Consider the following 18,540-nt stretch of genomic DNA (forward strand, 5'->3'; position numbering starts at 1 on the left):
AAAAATAAGTCTTCTTGCGGAATTGACCGTGTTAGCGCTATCCATATTAAACATGTTGGTCCGGTTCTTGCTATGCATCTTTCGCTTTTTATGAAGATGATGACTTCACGCAAGGAGTTGTTCCCTCCTCCTTCTGCGTAGGGGATCTTACCCCCATTCCGAAGAAAGGGGAAAATGACATCAAATGCTCGTCTTTCCGCCCCATTACAGTCGCCACATCTTTATGTAAACTATTCGAGCTTTTATTCATTAATGAATTGGAAACTAAATGCTACACCCCGCCACGTCAATTCGGATTTAAGCGCCGCACTGGTTGTGCCAATGCCTTGACGGCTGTAGTGAGTGTGCTACTCGATGCGGATTTTTCTGGAGAGAGCATAGCCTAGCTAGTCATGACATCAGCCGTGCATTCGATTAACTCATACACGCTGCAATGTTATTAAAAGCTTCACAACGAGGTCTGAATCCCTGCATAGTTCGATCCCTACGTGATATGTACTCGAGGCTGTCCATTCGCCTAAAGCTTCCTCCCGACGAAAATTTGCCTCCCCGGCCTTATGAAAAATTGATCCCCGTTTTGAAAGGTGCCCGCCAGGGAGCTGTCTCCTCCCTTCATTTGTTCAATAATTGTGTTCTTCAAGCACAAGATAAATGCCCAACCTCATGTATTCTTTCCTCTATAGACACCTCCTTAGTATGCTACGCCGACGACGTCTTGAACTTAAGTAGAACATTGCAAAAAGCTTCTGACATCTTTGAAACGCTTAAAACCGAATATCTAAAACTCGGCCTCAGTTTTTAACACTGAGAAAACCGAGATAGTTCTCTTCAATTGGCAAAAAACACCACACGTGCCTTCACTGCTTTTGGGTGAAAATCTCGTGAATACTGCTGACCACATAAATTACCTCGGAGTCCTTATTGGCTCGTGTCTAAGGCATACACGTCTTCTACTGATCAAATACATCAATCCACGAACCTTCGGCTCGTATGCTTCCATAGTCTCTGCTAAATTCCGTTTTAGTCGCCCCCTCCTTGCCAGCCTATACAACACTACTGTTTTACCTCATATTCTGTACCTGGCACCATTTTGGAAACTATTCTCGAAGGCTGAACTGTCTAAAATCCGTGCGTTTTTCTTCCGTTTTGCTAAATACCTCCTATGTTTTCCTCCCTGGTACTGAAACTCAATCCTCATTAAAAAGTATCACATAACCGACCCTCATGTTGCAGTTGAAAACTTAATCAAAAGACACAATATTAAAATAGTAGATCATGATTGGAATAATCTCCTTTTACAATAGATCTGTTTTCGTTTTATTCATTTTAGTGCTATTTTGTTTGCCCTTTTATTAGTTGAGTCTCTTTCTAGTTATGTCTCTTCTGATATGTTCTTACATATTTTCTTATATTTATTTGTTTGTGCTCTGTCTTTTACATTTTGTATGATTGACGGGTTTTCAAATAAATAAATGAAATAATATATATATATATATATATATATATATATATATATATATATATATATATATATATATATATATATGTATATATATATATATATATATAAATAATATATATGTTCAACTAAGAACTAGCCTGTTTTTAGAAACAAATTAGTTCTTTTGGATATTGTTTTGATTTTTTTTTTTTTTTTAGGATTATGCATGATTAAGAGCCTGCAGAACTATGAGAATACTGATATCCATAAATTGGCATCTACAATTGTCAAACATTATTTCACTAATGAGGATGAGGTAATTATTTATTTGTTGTATACTAGCTTTAGTGTGAGCAGTTAATGAAGGATGACATATTGCCAAAGAGCATCCTTGTTGACCGTCATCTAGCGTCTATCTAGTTTCAAGCGAAAAACAGGTCGTCTTCGAACGGAGTTAAAGGAGATTCTAAGGAAAGATTTATGGCAAGTTAGAGTTGAAGAGGGAGGTATTGAATAGATTTAGACGGAGGAGAAGTGTGGATAGCTGTGTTTGTCTGAGGTGGCTTGGTACTGCTGTGAGTTGTTTCTAGCTTTAGTAGCATTTGGTTTGGAGTTATGCATCTTTACCAATAGCGTATATTATCCATCTACTTTTTTGACGAGGATGAGACCGCAAACTTTTCCTACGCTCGCCAGGAAATGTATTTTCAATATATTTTAGAATGAGATAAAATTTATTCATAATCTATGCACATACAATAATACATTGTGGTAGAGGAAATACTTGATATAATATTGAAACGTCTGTGTCAGTTAATCATAGTGGGTGACTTTAATATCAATTTGACGGGTTCAATTTCTTTGGCTTCAGTTGATTTTCTTTCAACCATGCTTGCCGCAGGAACTCTACCAACTACATCCATCCCCACACGAGTAACTAATGTTTCAGCTTCTTTGATTGACAATATCTTCTCTACGCTTAGCTTGAAGGAATACTCAATTTTAGTTACTGATATCTCCGATCATTTTCCTATATATTCTCGGTTCAGATTTAATCAGGGAAAGAATAACCGGACTCAAGTGTTTGATTCCTATTTTACTAGGTTTGGTGAGAGTGAGTTATCTCTTCTTGGGTCTAAATTGGCGGAAAAATTTGTGGAGCTTATTTGATAATGGTACGGATTTTTCTTGTTTATTTGAGTTGTTTTATGGAACCATAAAAGAGACTATTCTTAGAATTTGTAAAGTACCACCTTCTAATCGCAGGTCTAAAAATGTTGTTCATCTTAACACATGGATGACATTCAGACTTCTCAAAAGCTGGAGAAGGAAAAATAATCTCTAGAGGGCTTATAAATGTGCTACACTTTCAGCGAGTGCTATTTGTCTTTGTCAATTCAAGATTTACTGGAATATATATAATTCCTTGTGTAGGAAAGCCAAATCCCTCTATTATCTAAATAGTTATGTGACAATGATATTCATAAAACTTGGAAGGTAATAAGATCTGTGCTTAAACCCTGTTTTCAATCTAGCTCTTTACCTATGACTATGGTCATTGGTGATGAAGCTGTAGAGCTTAATGTTTAAGAAGTATTCACTTCATTTTTCGCTAGTATTGGTAAGAATATTGCTTCCTAAGGCCTAAGGCCTTCTCGAACTAAGCCGGACTTTAGATCTTACCTCGGGCCGTCTTGTGTTAAGTCCTTGTTTCTAGAGGCAGTACCAGTATGTGAAGTTTCTAAAATTATTAATGGTTTGAAAAACTCGTCCTCATCTGGGCCAGATTCTATTCCTACTAAGGTAGTTAAATCTATTCTTCCTTCAATAGTTGTGCCTCTAACAAAACTTGTTAGTCTTTCATTTAAATATGGTGTTTATCCAGATGCTACCAAGTGTGCTCGGATTATTGGACCAAGAAATGATCCGGCAAATTATTGTCTAATTTCAATTTTATTAATATTTAGTAAAATCTTTGAAAAGGCTGTGCTTTCTCGTCTCCTTAAATTTCTAAAATCTAAAAAGTTTCTTCATGATTATCAATTTTGTTTCCGAATGAAGCATTCCACTGAGCATGCCTATATAACCCTTTTAAATTCTATACATTATGCATTAGATTCGGGATTAATTCCGGCTCCTATATTCGTGGATTTTCTCAAGGCACTCGATTCCATGAAATTCTTCTATCGAAGATGTCTCATTTTGGCATTAGGGGTAATGTATTTTCTTGGTTTCAATCTTATTTGAATGACAGGTTAACTTCTGTTGTTCCACTTTTCCGTTCACCCTCACAAGTAAATTTTGGCGTCCCTCAGGGATGGGTTTTAGGGCCAGTGGTATTTTTGATTTATGTAAATGATCTTTTTTACGCAGTAAAAAGCTGAAACCTATTAATTGCTCGAGACTCTATCGTCCTAAACCTTCCCTTGCCCATAATGCCAACTATAGTTTGCCATCCTCTGATGTTGTTTGTTTTGCTGATGACAGCACACTTGGCACTTCGGGAAATTGTGAATCTGACCTTCGATTAAATTTGAAAAATTTGTTTGAGAGAGTAATTTTATGGCTTGATGCTAATTATCTCACCCTAAATTATTTCATGTCCAGTTTTTTGCTATTTTCGCATGTTTTTCAGATTTATCCCCATTTGTCAGAAATTCATCAGCCAAATAGGAAAATTCATAGATCTAAAGATCGATATGTTTGTTTTTTGGGCATTCTTGTTGATGAAAACTTGTCTTTCAAACGTCACATTGATCTTATTAAAATGAAGATATGCAGGAGTCTTGGTATTTAAGGAAACTTCAACATATTTTCCCTGGATCAATTTTGGAAATCTTTTTCACTCCTTGATCCGATCTTACGTTTCTTACTGTCCAATAGTATGGGTGTCAACCTTTCCTTCATTGTTAAAACCACTTTCTAAGGTTTACAATAAAGATAGACACCTCATTAAGGAAACTAATCGTTCAAGAGCTATCTCAATACTTGATCTCGAGTCACTGTATATTCTTTAGTGTGCATGTTTTACTTTTTCTCAGCTTCATGGTAACCTCACCCATCCCCTAAGTGTCCCGCCATCTTTCACCTGTGATCAGAATAATTATAATCTTTGCAATACTAAAAATCATTTTCAAGTTCCTTTTACTCCTTGTGTAAGGTCAGATTTTAATCTTTTAATTGCGAGTCATATTGTATTGAATAAGTTGCCCGAATCTGCTCGAAGCTGCCATTCATTTGGTTTGTTAAAAAAAAAAACATTAAAAATTCTTTGGCTTCTTAGAAGTTATTTTATCTATTTTTGTATGTGTATATGTGTGTATATATATGTATATGTATTGATATATATGTATATATATTTATTATTATTTCATTGGAGTCTATTTTATCTACTGATCTACTTAATTAATTTAGTATATTCAATCTATTAGTGTATTTAGTTTTGTTTTATATAGTTTTTATTTTATTTATATTTTCTTATCTTCTCCTTTTTGCTCTTCTCTCTGTGAGTGATTATTTTTTTCTCTGAGTAAGTGGCTCGTTTATCCCCCCCCCCTCCCTCCTTACAGGCCAAAGACCCTTTGGGGGAATAGTAAAATATAATATTGAATATGTGTTTCGTGATTATCATACATGGTAAGATGTACATTTTTATTCCCTCAGTCAACTCTCCGAATGAAAATTACAGTAAAATAAAATTTTGAACTATTGAGCTTTCACCAATAATATATCAAATACATCAAATATATGTCAAATATTCAGATTGACTTTATAAGTTCTTTCCAAGACTGTTCAAGAAAACTATAGTTTCACTATAAACAAGAGTTTGGATACTGCCCCTTCACTTCTAAGTTTAATTTTTTCCTTTTTATTAGTACCTGTTGTATGTTTGTTGCTATGTTTTTTTTTAGAATTTTTGTTTGTTTTGAGTTTGATTGATTAAATGTTTTAATTTCTTCTGATCTGAAATTTTGTCTGAACTTTATTTTTCTTAAAAAACTTAACCATGGAACAAGGACAAAAGCCCCTCTAAAGTTTGAAAAATACCTATTCACATTGTAGAAAAACGATGATTTTCTCTTGCCTACTTAATAGTTTAAACAGAGGCAAAATTAAGCTTTCGTAGCTCCAAGAGTAAAGTTCTAAAAAAGCATGCAATGGAAATGAAGATTATCTATCCTACTTGTCATTTTTGGGGTGTTTGAACATCTTACATTAAGTGAGGGTAATGCACTGAACCTACAATCCCATGTTCTTCAGGGCTGGGATTTGAGTCCAGTTATTGTCAATTATTTGGTATGCAACACCAGTCAGTGGCACAACCCTATAAGCTCAGCCTGAGTCAACCAAGCTCTAAATGGATACCTTGAGAAATTGGGGGGAAGGTAAATAGGAAGGTTGTGCAAAAGCACAGGAAGGCCAACTTAACTAAAGCAGAGGAAGGTACAGGCTTGACTCCCTGACTGAAGAGCTATAAAACAGGAATCAGCATTGCTGGTTTGGACAATTAAGTATAGTGCTGTCTCTTTACTTTTTTTATTGGGAGGGGGCATGGTCACTAGATTATTTTCATCATAATATCTATCAATAAGATTTCAATAAAATTTCTTGTAGTTAGAATAAGTGTTTGAATTAAAATGGGATAGTTGTGGGTATCAAGTCATGGCCAATTGTAGAAAAAGCCAAGATAGATAGTCCAATTGGGTGATAAGGAAAACTTGGTATTTGTCCCCCCCCCCCCTCATTGCCGACGTTACCATCTCCCACTCATGCTACACCTCTCATGTTACTCCACAATATATTTATTATTATTTCATTGGAGTCTATTTTATCTACTGATCTACTTAATGAATTTAGTCTATTCAATCTATTAGTATGTTTAGTTTTGTTTTATATAGTTTTTATTTTATTTATATTTTCTTATATTCTCCTTTTTGCTCTTCTCTGTGAGTAAGTGATTATTTTTTTTCTCTGAGTAAGTGGCTCATTTATTCCCCCCCCCCTCTTTACAGGCCAAAGAGCCTTTGCGGGAATAATAAAAAGTAATATTCAATATGTGTTGCCTGTGGTGGCGCAGTGGGTTTGACCTTAGCTTGGTAATACGGGACCCAGAGATCGAATCATGCTGCAGTAATGCACCGCAGGGCCGACGCAGGGACCTTAGTAGTCAAGAAGCGTCGTTAATCTGATACAATACAATTGAATATGTGTTTTGTGATTATCATACACGGTAAAATGTACATTTTATTCCCTCAGTCAACTCTCCGAATGAAAATTACAGTAAAATAAAATTTTGAACTATTGAGCTTTCACCAATAATATATCAAATACATCAAATATATTTCAAATATTCAGATATATTTTATAAGTTCTTTTCAAGGACTGTTCAAGAAAACTATAGTTTCACTATAAACAAGAGTTTGGATACTGCCCCTTCACTATCTAAAAGTCCAAGCTTATTGCGTCATTGGTGCTCCTCTGATAACCAATTATTTTACAAATATTTTCTTTTCCAGTTATTACAACATTGAAAATAAAAATAAATTACAGTGAAATAAAATCCTCAACTGATGACTTTTCAAAAATTAATATCATTATATATGAAGTATTCAGTTTAATTTTGTTTTTCAAGATTATTCAATGGACATATAGTTTTCAGTATATCACCGATGACCTAGTAGGCTTTAGACTTTTATAGTGAGAGAAGGAAGTAGTACCCAAAGTCGTTCTTCTTGTGATTTTTGTTTTTTCAAGCTTGATTTGCATATTCAGTTTTATTCTCACTTGTTTTAAGATTATTTACTTATTTACAGTAGTACATATTGTATGTTTGTGTGCTATGACTGTTTATTATTTATGGACAATATAGCGAGGAATAAATTCCTCGCTACCATTGTCCATGAGCTTCTAGCATTGTCTAATCAATTACCCACAGGAGCCCTTTCCTCTTCTTTTCCTTCTGTTTCCATGTCTGAGATAGAAAGAAGAATTTGAAAACTAAGAAAAATAAGTGCTTTTCATTCGGATATTCCGTTTCTTCTTATTATTACCTTCAATTACTTCCTTTCAAAGCCTTTGTCTTTCCTGTTTAACCACTCTTACTGACCTGGGGTATTCGGGAAGCTAAAACTCACTTCTCCATCCCACTATCTGGCCTCTCTTATCGACCAAATTGGGAAATTCCTCGAAAAGGCTAATTCCTGGTTAAATTTAATTTTCATTGACCTCAAGGAAGGATTTTACCTTAATAACCACAATATTTTAGTTGAGAAAATTGTCAGTGACTTCAATGTTGATCCCTTAAGTAGTAATGGGTCAATAGATCCGACGGCAAATATAGAAATATGTTCCGACGACACACATAGGGATATATTTCGACGACATGCATAGGGGTGTACCTGCAGCCAAGTGGAGTTTTCAGCTCATCTTATATGGTCAATGAATACCACGACACACAGGTTGTATGCCTACAGCCAAAAATGCTGCCCACTCCTCTTATATGGTCAACGAAATTTACACACATAAGGGTATACCTGGAACCAAAAAAGGTTTCCAACCCATCGTATGTGGTCAATCTATATCACGACATACGCATAAGGTGTATCTAGAGTCAAAAAAAGCTCTTGAAATCCGAAAAAAGCCTACACTTATTGCATTTGCATAGCCATCTGGACTCATAATGAGAACTCTATAACATGTGGTCATACAAAAACAATTACGACAAGCATAGAGATCTATTTTGACGACATCATAGGGGATGTACCTGCAGCCAAATAGTTTCCAGTCCCTCGTATATGGTCAATGAATGCCACGATATATACAGGGTGTGTACATGCAGCCAAAAAATTAGTTGCCAACCCTCGTATATGGTCTGCGAATACTAAGACACATATAGGGGTATATTTGGAGCCAAAATTTTTCCAACTCCTCGTACATGGTCCAACAAATACTACGACTTACACAGGGGGTGTGTTTGGAGCCAAAAAAGTTCGTGAAATCGGACAACAGCCCTATCCTTATTGCGCTTGCATACACATCTGGACAGATAATGAGAACTCTTCAACAGGTGGTCATATAAAATACAATTGCTCTGCTTCTTAAATCATTCCTCGAATCCGAGGTCAGCCCAATCTTTTTTATTTCTGAATGGCCATCTGGGAAGATAATTAGAGAACTATAACGGGTAGCCATAGGAAAAAAAAAATATAGTTGTTATGCCTTCAGATTCTTGCATTGTTTCCGGGAATTTCTTGGTGCTATTTCTATGTTACATATAGTGCAATGATTTGGCATAGTTACTGAGCAGTTTCCGATGATACTGCATAATACGTTTGACAACACACCGGTCATCTTGACAGATGCTGAAAGTATTTTGAAGACAATACTTGATATTTCGAATAATGCATTTGTTTATTTCCATCTCATTTCAAGAAACAAAAATATTTCAGCAACACCATTGCATATTTTCTCATCACATTTCAAGCCATAAATTATTTCAATAACATACTTGATATTTTGAATAACGCATTTGCTTATGTCAATGTTATTTCAAGAAAGAGAAGATAAAAAAAATTGACCCCCGCCTTAAAAACTTGACTCCTCCCCCTCCCAGTGTGTTATGGTGCCCTACCGCGTCCATTGTGATAATGGTTGTATCCATTTCTTGAATGTACACAACCTAAAAATTTGCCGTATAATAGGGACCCATTGTATTCATAGTACATATTCTACTAGTCATGTAAATGTCCAAGTTCAAAATAATCCATGGATTTAATTGGAAACAGTTTAAGAACAGCAAGTAGGGAGGGGAGTTTTGTAAATGAATGATGATATATGCCTTCAGCAATTCAGTAATTAAAGGGGTTTTAAATGTGTTTTGATAAAACAGAACTGTAGGAAAAACAGTCCCTTCTACTAAACATACGACAAAAATACCTAGATAACTAACCTGATCCAATAGTATGTTAGAATCCGCATCTAAACTTCTTTTGCTAGACATATCTGTTCATAGTTCTATCTCTGTTCCCCTGATCACATTATAATGGTCCATTTTCCATTATGTACATCATCACCCAAGATCAATAGGCTGTTCAAAATACCAAATATTTTCAAGATTATATTTTATGGACTTAAATAAGATGATGTTTCTCACAATGTATTGCTTCTTGAAATAAGATGGAAATAAGCAAATTTGCTATTCAAAATACTAAATATTTTCGTCAAATATTTGTTACTTGTCATAAAATGGGGGATATATGCAATGGTCTCTCTCAAAATGTATTGTTTGTTCGAATGAAATGTAAATAAACTAAACCCCTTTTATAGGGTCTGTACGTACAAGCACAGCCCTATTCTGGTGTACTAGAGCCAATTTGAGTTACTAACCCCTGTCCTAGGCCTAATACATGCTGGTGCAGCCCTATCCCGGTATACTAGAGCCAGTGGAAGTTACGAACCCCTATTGTTGACATAGAACGTTTTGCGACAACTCGGCCATATAGACGGATAATGAGAATGCTCTAACTGATGGTTATAGAAATAATAGTTTATGCGCATTAAGATTACATTTTTCTTGGAATTTTCGAGTGTCATTCCGACAAAACATATATTGTAATGATTTTAGGTGGTTGTCAAGCACTTTTTGATAATAAAGCACAATAAATCAACAACTGCGCCCGGCCATCTGGAGCGGGGTATGGGGCCCTGTTGTGTTCATTATTATAACGCTTGTTTCCATTTCAAGGATTTGCACTACCAGAAAAAAAGTCTGTATTTTGGGGGCCCATCGTATTCAATATGCGTATTCTACTACTACTACTCATGTGAAGGAAGTTCAAAAATAATGCATGGATTGAATTCAAATGTTCAAGAATGCTATTAGGGAGGGAAGTTTTTTTTTAATGAAAGATGATACATGTCATTCACTCACCAGCAATTCAGTAACTAAAGGGATTGTAAATGTGTTTTAATAAATGTGTTTTAGTGTTCTTATTTCAAGAAACAGTAAATTTTTAGCAACGCCATTGCATGTTTCCCCATCTTGTTTAAAGTAACGAAATATTTTGAAGACAATATTTGATATTTTGAATAATGAATTCGCTTATTTCCATCTTATTTCAAGAAATAAAACATTTTGAGCAACACCATCGCATATTTCCCCATCTTATTTCAAGCTACAGAACAAATTGATGAACATATTTGATATTTTAAATTGCACATTTGCTTGTTTCCATGCTATTTCAGGAAAGAGTTGATACAAAAAAAAAGTTGATCTTCCCCCTTAAAAAGTTCATCCCCCTTCCAATCGGGGTGTGGGAATCTACCATGTTCGTTATGATAACGCTTATATCCATTTCTTGAATGTTCAAAACCAAGAAAAGCTCCGTATTATGGGGGCCCTTCATATTTGTAGTGTGTATTCTATTACCACTAGTCATGTGAAGATCCAAGTTCAAAAATAACCCATGGATTGAATTCAAAAAGGTTTAGAGGAGTTTTTTAATGAATGATGATATATGTCGTACAGTTATCGACAATTCCGTAACTAAAGGGGTTGCAAATGTGTTTTGATGAAACAAAACTGTAGGAAAAACAGAGTATTATTTTTTTAAAGACGAGTGTCTCTTGCCATCTAGCTGTGGGCGATAAGTTGAATAAGGAAACATAGGTGACATGGATGCTGGGCTAGAAACTGAACTGATAAGACTGGGCTCACTCATTAGTTGGCACAGGGGAAATATCTGTGCCAGGGGAAGTTCTGTAGGAATCAGATATCTGGGAGTAAAGGATAAAACAAAGTGTGTTAATAATTATATAAAGTTTTTTTTTCTGACTGATAGAGAGAGATACTTGCTCCTCCACAAATGTTCATTGCGGTAATTTATTGAGAGGTAATTGTTGCTTTTTTAGGCACATATTCAGGATCATATTATGATGTAGGGATTCTGACCCAGCTGTGTAGATGGTCTGCATGTCTTTCTCTAGTACATAGTCAAAAAATGAATGCCTTTTGGCTTTTTTCAACCACTTTGAAGGACACTCAAGCAACTGCTAAAGCAACTGATATTATATGGAACTGTTATTGTGTTGTTACAAAGGCACAGTATTTTCTGTCTTATATAGACCTTTATCTTTTTAGGAAATCCGAAGAAGAAAAAGATATGAAGAGACTGTGGAATTAAAAAAAGCTAAAAAAGAGTACATTGTTTTAGAAACCACAGGTAATTATTCCATTTTATCGAATTATTAAACACATTTTCTCATGTAGGTTAGGTATCAAGAAGGATAGGGGGTAACCATTTCCCTCCTCCCTCCAATATATCATAAAAATGCTGCTTGGGCAGCAGCCGTGATTATGCTGGTCCAATTTCAAGACAAGATACTATTGCCCCAATATTGGCAACTCCTCGCAAGCCCTACATGGTCTAATCAAAGAACCTAAACTACAGAGCAAGTGAACCCTGACCTGTAGGGTTTGTCTTCTAAGAGGCCAAATATATTGCCGCTACTTGATCTTCTAAGATTAATTCCTTAGTGGAATTAATTTCACTCTAAACCTTTTATTTTCTCTTGGATTAAAAAGGAAATAATTAGGACCAATACTAAAAAGAAGAGAAAACATTTGGGCTATTGACTAAGTTTTAGAACCCAATTTCTTAAGGTTCTGGTTTAGATGTTTAGATCACCTGACTTTTTGAGAGCTTTTCTATTACAATTATCTGGATATACTTGTAATATAATTTATATTCATAATATTCTTGAACACGGAGAACCAGAAAACGATTTTTGCTAACCCGCTCGAAATACGCTTCAATCCTGGTTCCTCAAGACACAACTAAAAAGAATTTAATATATGTCTAGTAATATGGTTAGAGTAAGATTGTGGGAGGAGGTTTTAAGGATGAATTAAAGAAAATTCGAACTTCTTGGGAGACTTTAAATAAATTGGGATGGGTTAAGAGCCTGTTTAGCTGTCTTGCCTCAAGTGGCTAAGTTCTGCAGTGAGTTTTTGTAGCAGTAGTGATAGTCATATGATCCCTGGGCAATACCCATGATGCAACTTTAGGAAATCATACCCCAAGTATTTATTCAGCTCCATTTATTAGTTTTGGAGTGTTTCATTCTTTTGTATAGGTTCTATATTTCGTCATTATAGCAAAGAAAAGGATCCAATTATCTGTTTTGTAAAACTTCTTCCTGACTAGTTACAAAATTCAGTTTAATATTACTGTTTAGTCCTAATTTTTTGGTATCTTGATAAATTTATATGTTTGTATGTATGTTTTTTTTTTACCCATCTATAAACAAAAACAAAGAAGAAAATGACGGAGCACAGTAAAAGATTGGAAAACGGAACAAACATTTCATAAAGATATACTTTAAAATTTGTATTTTGATAAATTTATGCTTTTTAAATAATACTCTTTATTTGATTAAATTAAGACTATGTCTGAATTCTGAATCACTTAATTCTGACTCTTCCTAATCGCTCTTAAAGGGACTGATGCAATAAAGAGTGTAGGATAAGGTGTTAGCTATGACATTAAAATTGCAAATACTTTGAGTTATTACAAAGCAGAATATGAACCGATTCTTTCACTTAAAGTGTGAAATAAGAAACGTCTGTATTTGAGCTCACAGCTCAGGGTAAGGATAGATTCAGCCCTATTGAAGACAAACTAATATACATTCTTTCTACCCTAACCACTCCTAATATTTCTGCAGAAATGGTATTACAACATTAATACAAAAAAGCTAGATGGTGAAAGATATCAAATGAATATTAAGATTTGCCTTAAATTTCAGTTGTGATCAAACGTTCAATTCTGTATGGAAAAACCCTTAAAAAAAGTTGACAAATATTCCTGTCAAATATGTAATAAAGCTATGTCTATTGAAAAACGGACATGAACTTAACCTAAAAAAAAAATCTCAACAAATAAATTTAAAGAAATGTATGGTGGTTTCAAACAGTTCGTGGGAAAATTTAAATTGAATATTTTACTCAAACTCAACTTAAAACAAAAAAGTTCAATTTAATATGCATGACATAGTTAAAACACACATGAATTACCACAAATGACAGTGGGGCTGCCACTCCCTACAACTTCCTTAAAGCTAAAGGGTCATTTGTGCTCTATAAATTCAAAAGATCATTTGAGGGTGTCATTGAGTTGCTAGCTCATTTTTGAATGAAGTGTGTAATATACCCATTTGGTTTGGGCACGGTGAACATAATTCAGGACTAACACTAAGGATTCAAACAGCTACTGCGCACTTCGTCTTTAAACATATACAGTGTTGATAAAGATTATCAACACTGTAAAATACATACATTTATATATGGTATTGCAGAGTTACACCCGACTTCTTAAAGGGGAAGTGTGTCTTATCGTGAAGAAGGTTGGGGGAGGGAGCCTCAAAATTTTTATCTTTGGGTTGAAATTTTTATACGTTTCATGGCAGATTCTCTGGATCAGTTTGAGGGGAGTGATGTAACCCTTGACCTCCAATAACTCGAAGGAACATATCTAGAATAAACATGAAGGAAGATTTTGAAGTGGCTGTATTCTGCTTGTATTGTGCATAATCTTGAGCAAAAAAGTCAAAAATTAATTTATATTACTCTTCTGAGTGGGCGAGAGTGGGGCTGCTGTAAGATGAATGACATGTTGACCCTCTATTCGAAACTAATTAATCTCGTATCAACTAACTTGTTTTATTCTGTTTAGATATCTTTTATCATTTGATATCGAGGCCTGAATTTCATAGGTTAATTTAACAATGTAGGGCAATATCATGCACTTTTACCATCTTCCATTTAGTACTATTGTATAAAATTATCCATATATTGCCTTTCAGATGAGGATGTGCTGTCATGTGAGACTTTACAGGAGATCGTAATCAGTGCCTCTAGTAGCGACCCGCAGATTCAGATTAAAGCCATTCAAAATGCCGGGAAACTTCTATCATCTCATGAAAATCCGCCAATTGATGCCTTAACTCAAAGTGGAATGTTGCCAGTTCTCGTAAATTGTGTACAAATTTTTGAAAAGTATGAATTTATTTACATCTGAACTTTTTATTTATTTATTTATTTTATTGTTTTTTATATGTATTTTTTCGTATATTCCGAGTTAAAAGAGAAACACGCTGGAAAGTCCAAATGCCGAAACAATCAAGTCCAATAATGAACTCTTACATGGGGAAAGTGAACTCAATCCAATAATTTTCCTGTTTATTTCTCAACTTGTTAAAAAGAAGAGTCTGCACAGGGTGTACATAATTTGCTAAAATATGTATGAACGGTTGTAGTAATAGCTGTAACCTAGTAAAGAGCAAACCATGGGCCATATTTGTCGAAATAAGAAAATCGGGATTTTAAGAGGCTGTCGAGTGAAAAATATTTTCCGCTTAGTACTGTTTGAAAATAATAATTTTCATTCAAGGGCAAGTGAACAATAATTTGTAATTACACTAAGAATATTTTTTTTTTTTGAAATTTCGGAAGGAGACTTAAAACCATCAGAATTGATGTCAAATTAAAGTAGAAATTTATGATGAAACCACCAATGTCACAAAGCGTTTACTGAAGGTTTACATCCACCCTTGAACAACAAGAAAAATTACATTTTCTTGTTGGTAGCATATATCTGTATTGTTTCCCCCCCCCCCAGGGTAATCGTGTCTAGCGTTTGATTGTAGAATATTGGAAGAGATGTTATTTGAATGGAAATTAAAATGTCTACTGCTATTTTTCATATAAACCATCTTTGACTAATTTTGACCTAATTTTAATTACAAATTCCATATTCAAAATACAATAATAAAAAATTCTGCAGCAAAATGAGAATAATACAAAGGTTACAACTATAAAGATTACTCCCAATCTATAGGGCAATAATCTTTAGATTTTGCTAAAGTTTATAAGTGTCATATAAGCCTCAAATAGACTATGGTCAAAGGTGGTTTTAGGGGAAGGATAGAGCATTTTCCCCAGGTGCAGAAATCTTAGGGGCGCAAATTACAAATAAATAATCTAACGTTTATAATCATTTTGCAATTTTAGATTGTTTATTTTATTTTATTATTCAAATAAGGTAGAGGGTGCAGTTAATAAAGCAAAACAATAAATTCATTTCTTACTGATAGATAAATAAAAATAAACTAAAACTAGTGAAGTGATAATAACTAAAAAAAATTAATTAACAAATAAAAAACTAATTAATCTATAAATTATTATTTGATTATTAAACTAAAAATTATTTTATTAATAAAGGAAATTGTTACGAAACTTAGGCATAATTTTCTTTTGGAGATAGTGGGAACTAATCAAGATCCTGCCTTGGGCGCAAGATATGCCAGGACAGCTACTGATTATGCTCTCGTTGTTTATGGTGTTTGTTCTAAAACCCGGTAGCAACAAGTTGAAACAACACGAAATTGTATAATTCGCCTCAAATTTGGACTAAAGACCAACTAGAACCAGGTTCCTTCATAACGAAAACGCTATAACGAAAGTTTCATATAAATTTCAAATAAACTATGGTCAAAGGTGGTTTTAGGGGAGGGATAGACTATTTTCCCCAGGCGCAGAAATCTTAGGGGCGTAAATAAATCGGAGCCACTAACATACCCTTCGCGAATGCTTAATGGACCGATCTATGCTTAGAGGCCTATTCTGGGAATTCGCAGGTACCCAAACGATGTTCCCAGTCGCTATTTTTTCCATTACCTGCACAGACCCTCAAACTGCTCAATAGATTTAAAAGTGCTCATTTCTAAACTGGGACCAAAGATTTTTCATAAGAAGCTGAATTTAATCAAATTGGATATAAGAAACATATTCATATTTTTGTTGAATGTTTTAAAATAAATAATAAAGCTTCGTATTGTATTGTATCAGATTAACGACGCTTCTTGGCTACTAAGGTCCCTTGGTCGGCCTTGTAGTGCATTGCTGCAGCTTGATTCGATCTCTGGGTCCCGTATTACCAAGCTAAGGTCAAACCCACTACGCCACCACAGTACAATAAAGCCTCGTCAGGTGCGCATGTCTCTTCGTTGAACCTTTTCGTATATAAAAAACAGTTCGTTATTATGTATAATGTCAGTTGAATTTAATGCCAGAAATAAGATCAATGAATATGTTTAAATATTTTTTTTGCCCAGAAAATTCAATATACTAGGTCCTTCCTAATTATTACTCAGTCTTTAGGTCCTAGATTCAGTCTGTTGTGTTTTTGATGAAATCATAAAATAGGTATTTTCAATTAAATTACCCCCAAACAGGTTTCTTGGAAATCTATGGAGGGGAGAGGGGATTGAAAATTTTAGAAAGCACCGCTCCCCCCCCCCTCCCCCCGCCCATGAAGCCACGTAGAAAATACCAAGTTTTATCCATTGTCTTCTTATTCCATTTCAAAATTGATCAGAGTTCAGATGCAGATGCAGGTTGCAGATGCAAAGTGTCCAGAAGTTTCTAGCAATTACTTACCCTATCCCTTATTCAATGCCGCTCGTTCTCTCCTCTCCTTATGGCAAACTGTGAACCATTGAAAATTAAACTATTAACCATTATCCAATTGAAAGTAACGTACTAACGTAATCTCTGAAAGGTATTCAAAATGAATGCTTAGATTGCCTCAAATCTTATAAACTATCGCCTTTGACAAAAGGCCTCGCCGACCCTACCCTTACAAAGAGCACTGAACTGAAAATATTCAAGTTGATAATCCGGTGTCTTGTACCCAAAGAGTGACTACAAGAACTATAAAATGCTGCAAGTACTGACAATATAATTAATTATACTCCTCCGTAAGATGGAGAGGCACGAAGAGGCTGAAAAAATGTGACTGGGGATTCTGTAATCACTTAAAAGAATAAGTGTAAATATCATGCCCTAACGAAGTGACTTTTAATATTATTTTGTGCTGCAAACATAAATTAGGGCCCAAATTGGGTCAAAATGATTGATGCTGTAAATTTTGAAACAGCCAGCCGATTTATTATGGTCTAAAGCATTTAAAGAACCAATACAACAAAAATTAAATCTAATTCTTTGATTTAGTTAATGGAAATTAGCACAGCCATGTATATATTAAAAAATTAAAAACGAAGAGTATTTCATTTTGAATAAAAAGAGACCTCTACAGGTAGTTATACAGTTTTTGGTAGTAATAGGCGTCAAATAAAAAGAGAAGCGCATATGATAATCAGCCAAAAATAAACTAAAATGATGTGGCACTTAACAGCTTAAGAAAGTTTATCTTTTCTAATTATACAGTTGTCTTTGATAATCAAGATGTTGTCAACATTTGAATTTTAACCGAACGAAAAGGATTGCCAAATTCAGCTAATTAATTTATCTTATTTATTTTCATGAGTTAACGTCGCGACAGTGACGGAAATATGATGCTTCCATAATAATTCATAATTTTGAAACGACCAAACGAAGAATATTTGAAAATCTCAGTTTTCTGGTACGTATAATCCTAAAGTTGGCCTCTGGGGCAAAAAATATTTTTGCTTTGACGTTCTCGTCACTTTAACGGAATGTCTATATCTTGATCTTGAGATCCTCATCTTGAGAACCACGGAAAATCACCTTTTAGGATGAGGGACATGACTGTTGTTTCTCTTGTTGTCCTTCTGTTTATTGAGTTATATTTTCAGTAGCAGGCCTCCCCCAGGCCATTTAGTGCGTCCGCAGATTCTGCACTTTTACTGGCGTATGGACGGATGGAGGATATACATATTTGTTAACAAGTGAAATGACATCATTTTTATACAATCCTGTTTAGGGCCTATGCCATATTTGCTGTTAACAAGTGAAATGACATCATTTTTATACGATCCTGAAAAGGGCTTATGCCATATTTGCCTTTCACTCACTCTGACTATCTGTCTTGGCTTTTTATACAATTAGCCATGGCTTGATGCCCCCAACTGCTTGATTTTAAATCAAATTCAGTTTTGCCCTAGGAATGACGTAAGGACAGATGGATGATAAGACTTATGTATCAACAAATAAAATGAAATAATTTTATACAATCCTAAAAAAGGGTAATATAATCTTAAAAAGGGCATATTTGTCTCTA

At 34.6% G+C, this 18,540-nt stretch overlaps 1 protein-coding gene across 1 annotated transcript; it reads left to right on the top strand.

Annotated features, from left to right (window-relative positions):
- Positions 1–433: 433 nt before the first annotated feature.
- Positions 434–14,517, top strand: LOC136029667 (uncharacterized). The gene is made up of 4 exons (XM_065708171.1): positions 434–725; positions 1,660–1,757; positions 11,580–11,661; positions 14,303–14,517. Exons 1-4 carry the CDS (start codon positions 434–436, stop codon positions 14,515–14,517), a joined length of 687 nt encoding a protein of 228 aa, XP_065564243.1.
- The last annotated feature ends 4,023 nt before the right edge of the window (positions 14,518–18,540 follow it).

The sequence above is a fragment of the Artemia franciscana genome, chromosome 7 (assembly GCF_032884065.1).
Source record: "Artemia franciscana chromosome 7, ASM3288406v1, whole genome shotgun sequence".
Taxonomy (NCBI): Eukaryota; Metazoa; Arthropoda; class Branchiopoda; order Anostraca; family Artemiidae; genus Artemia; species Artemia franciscana.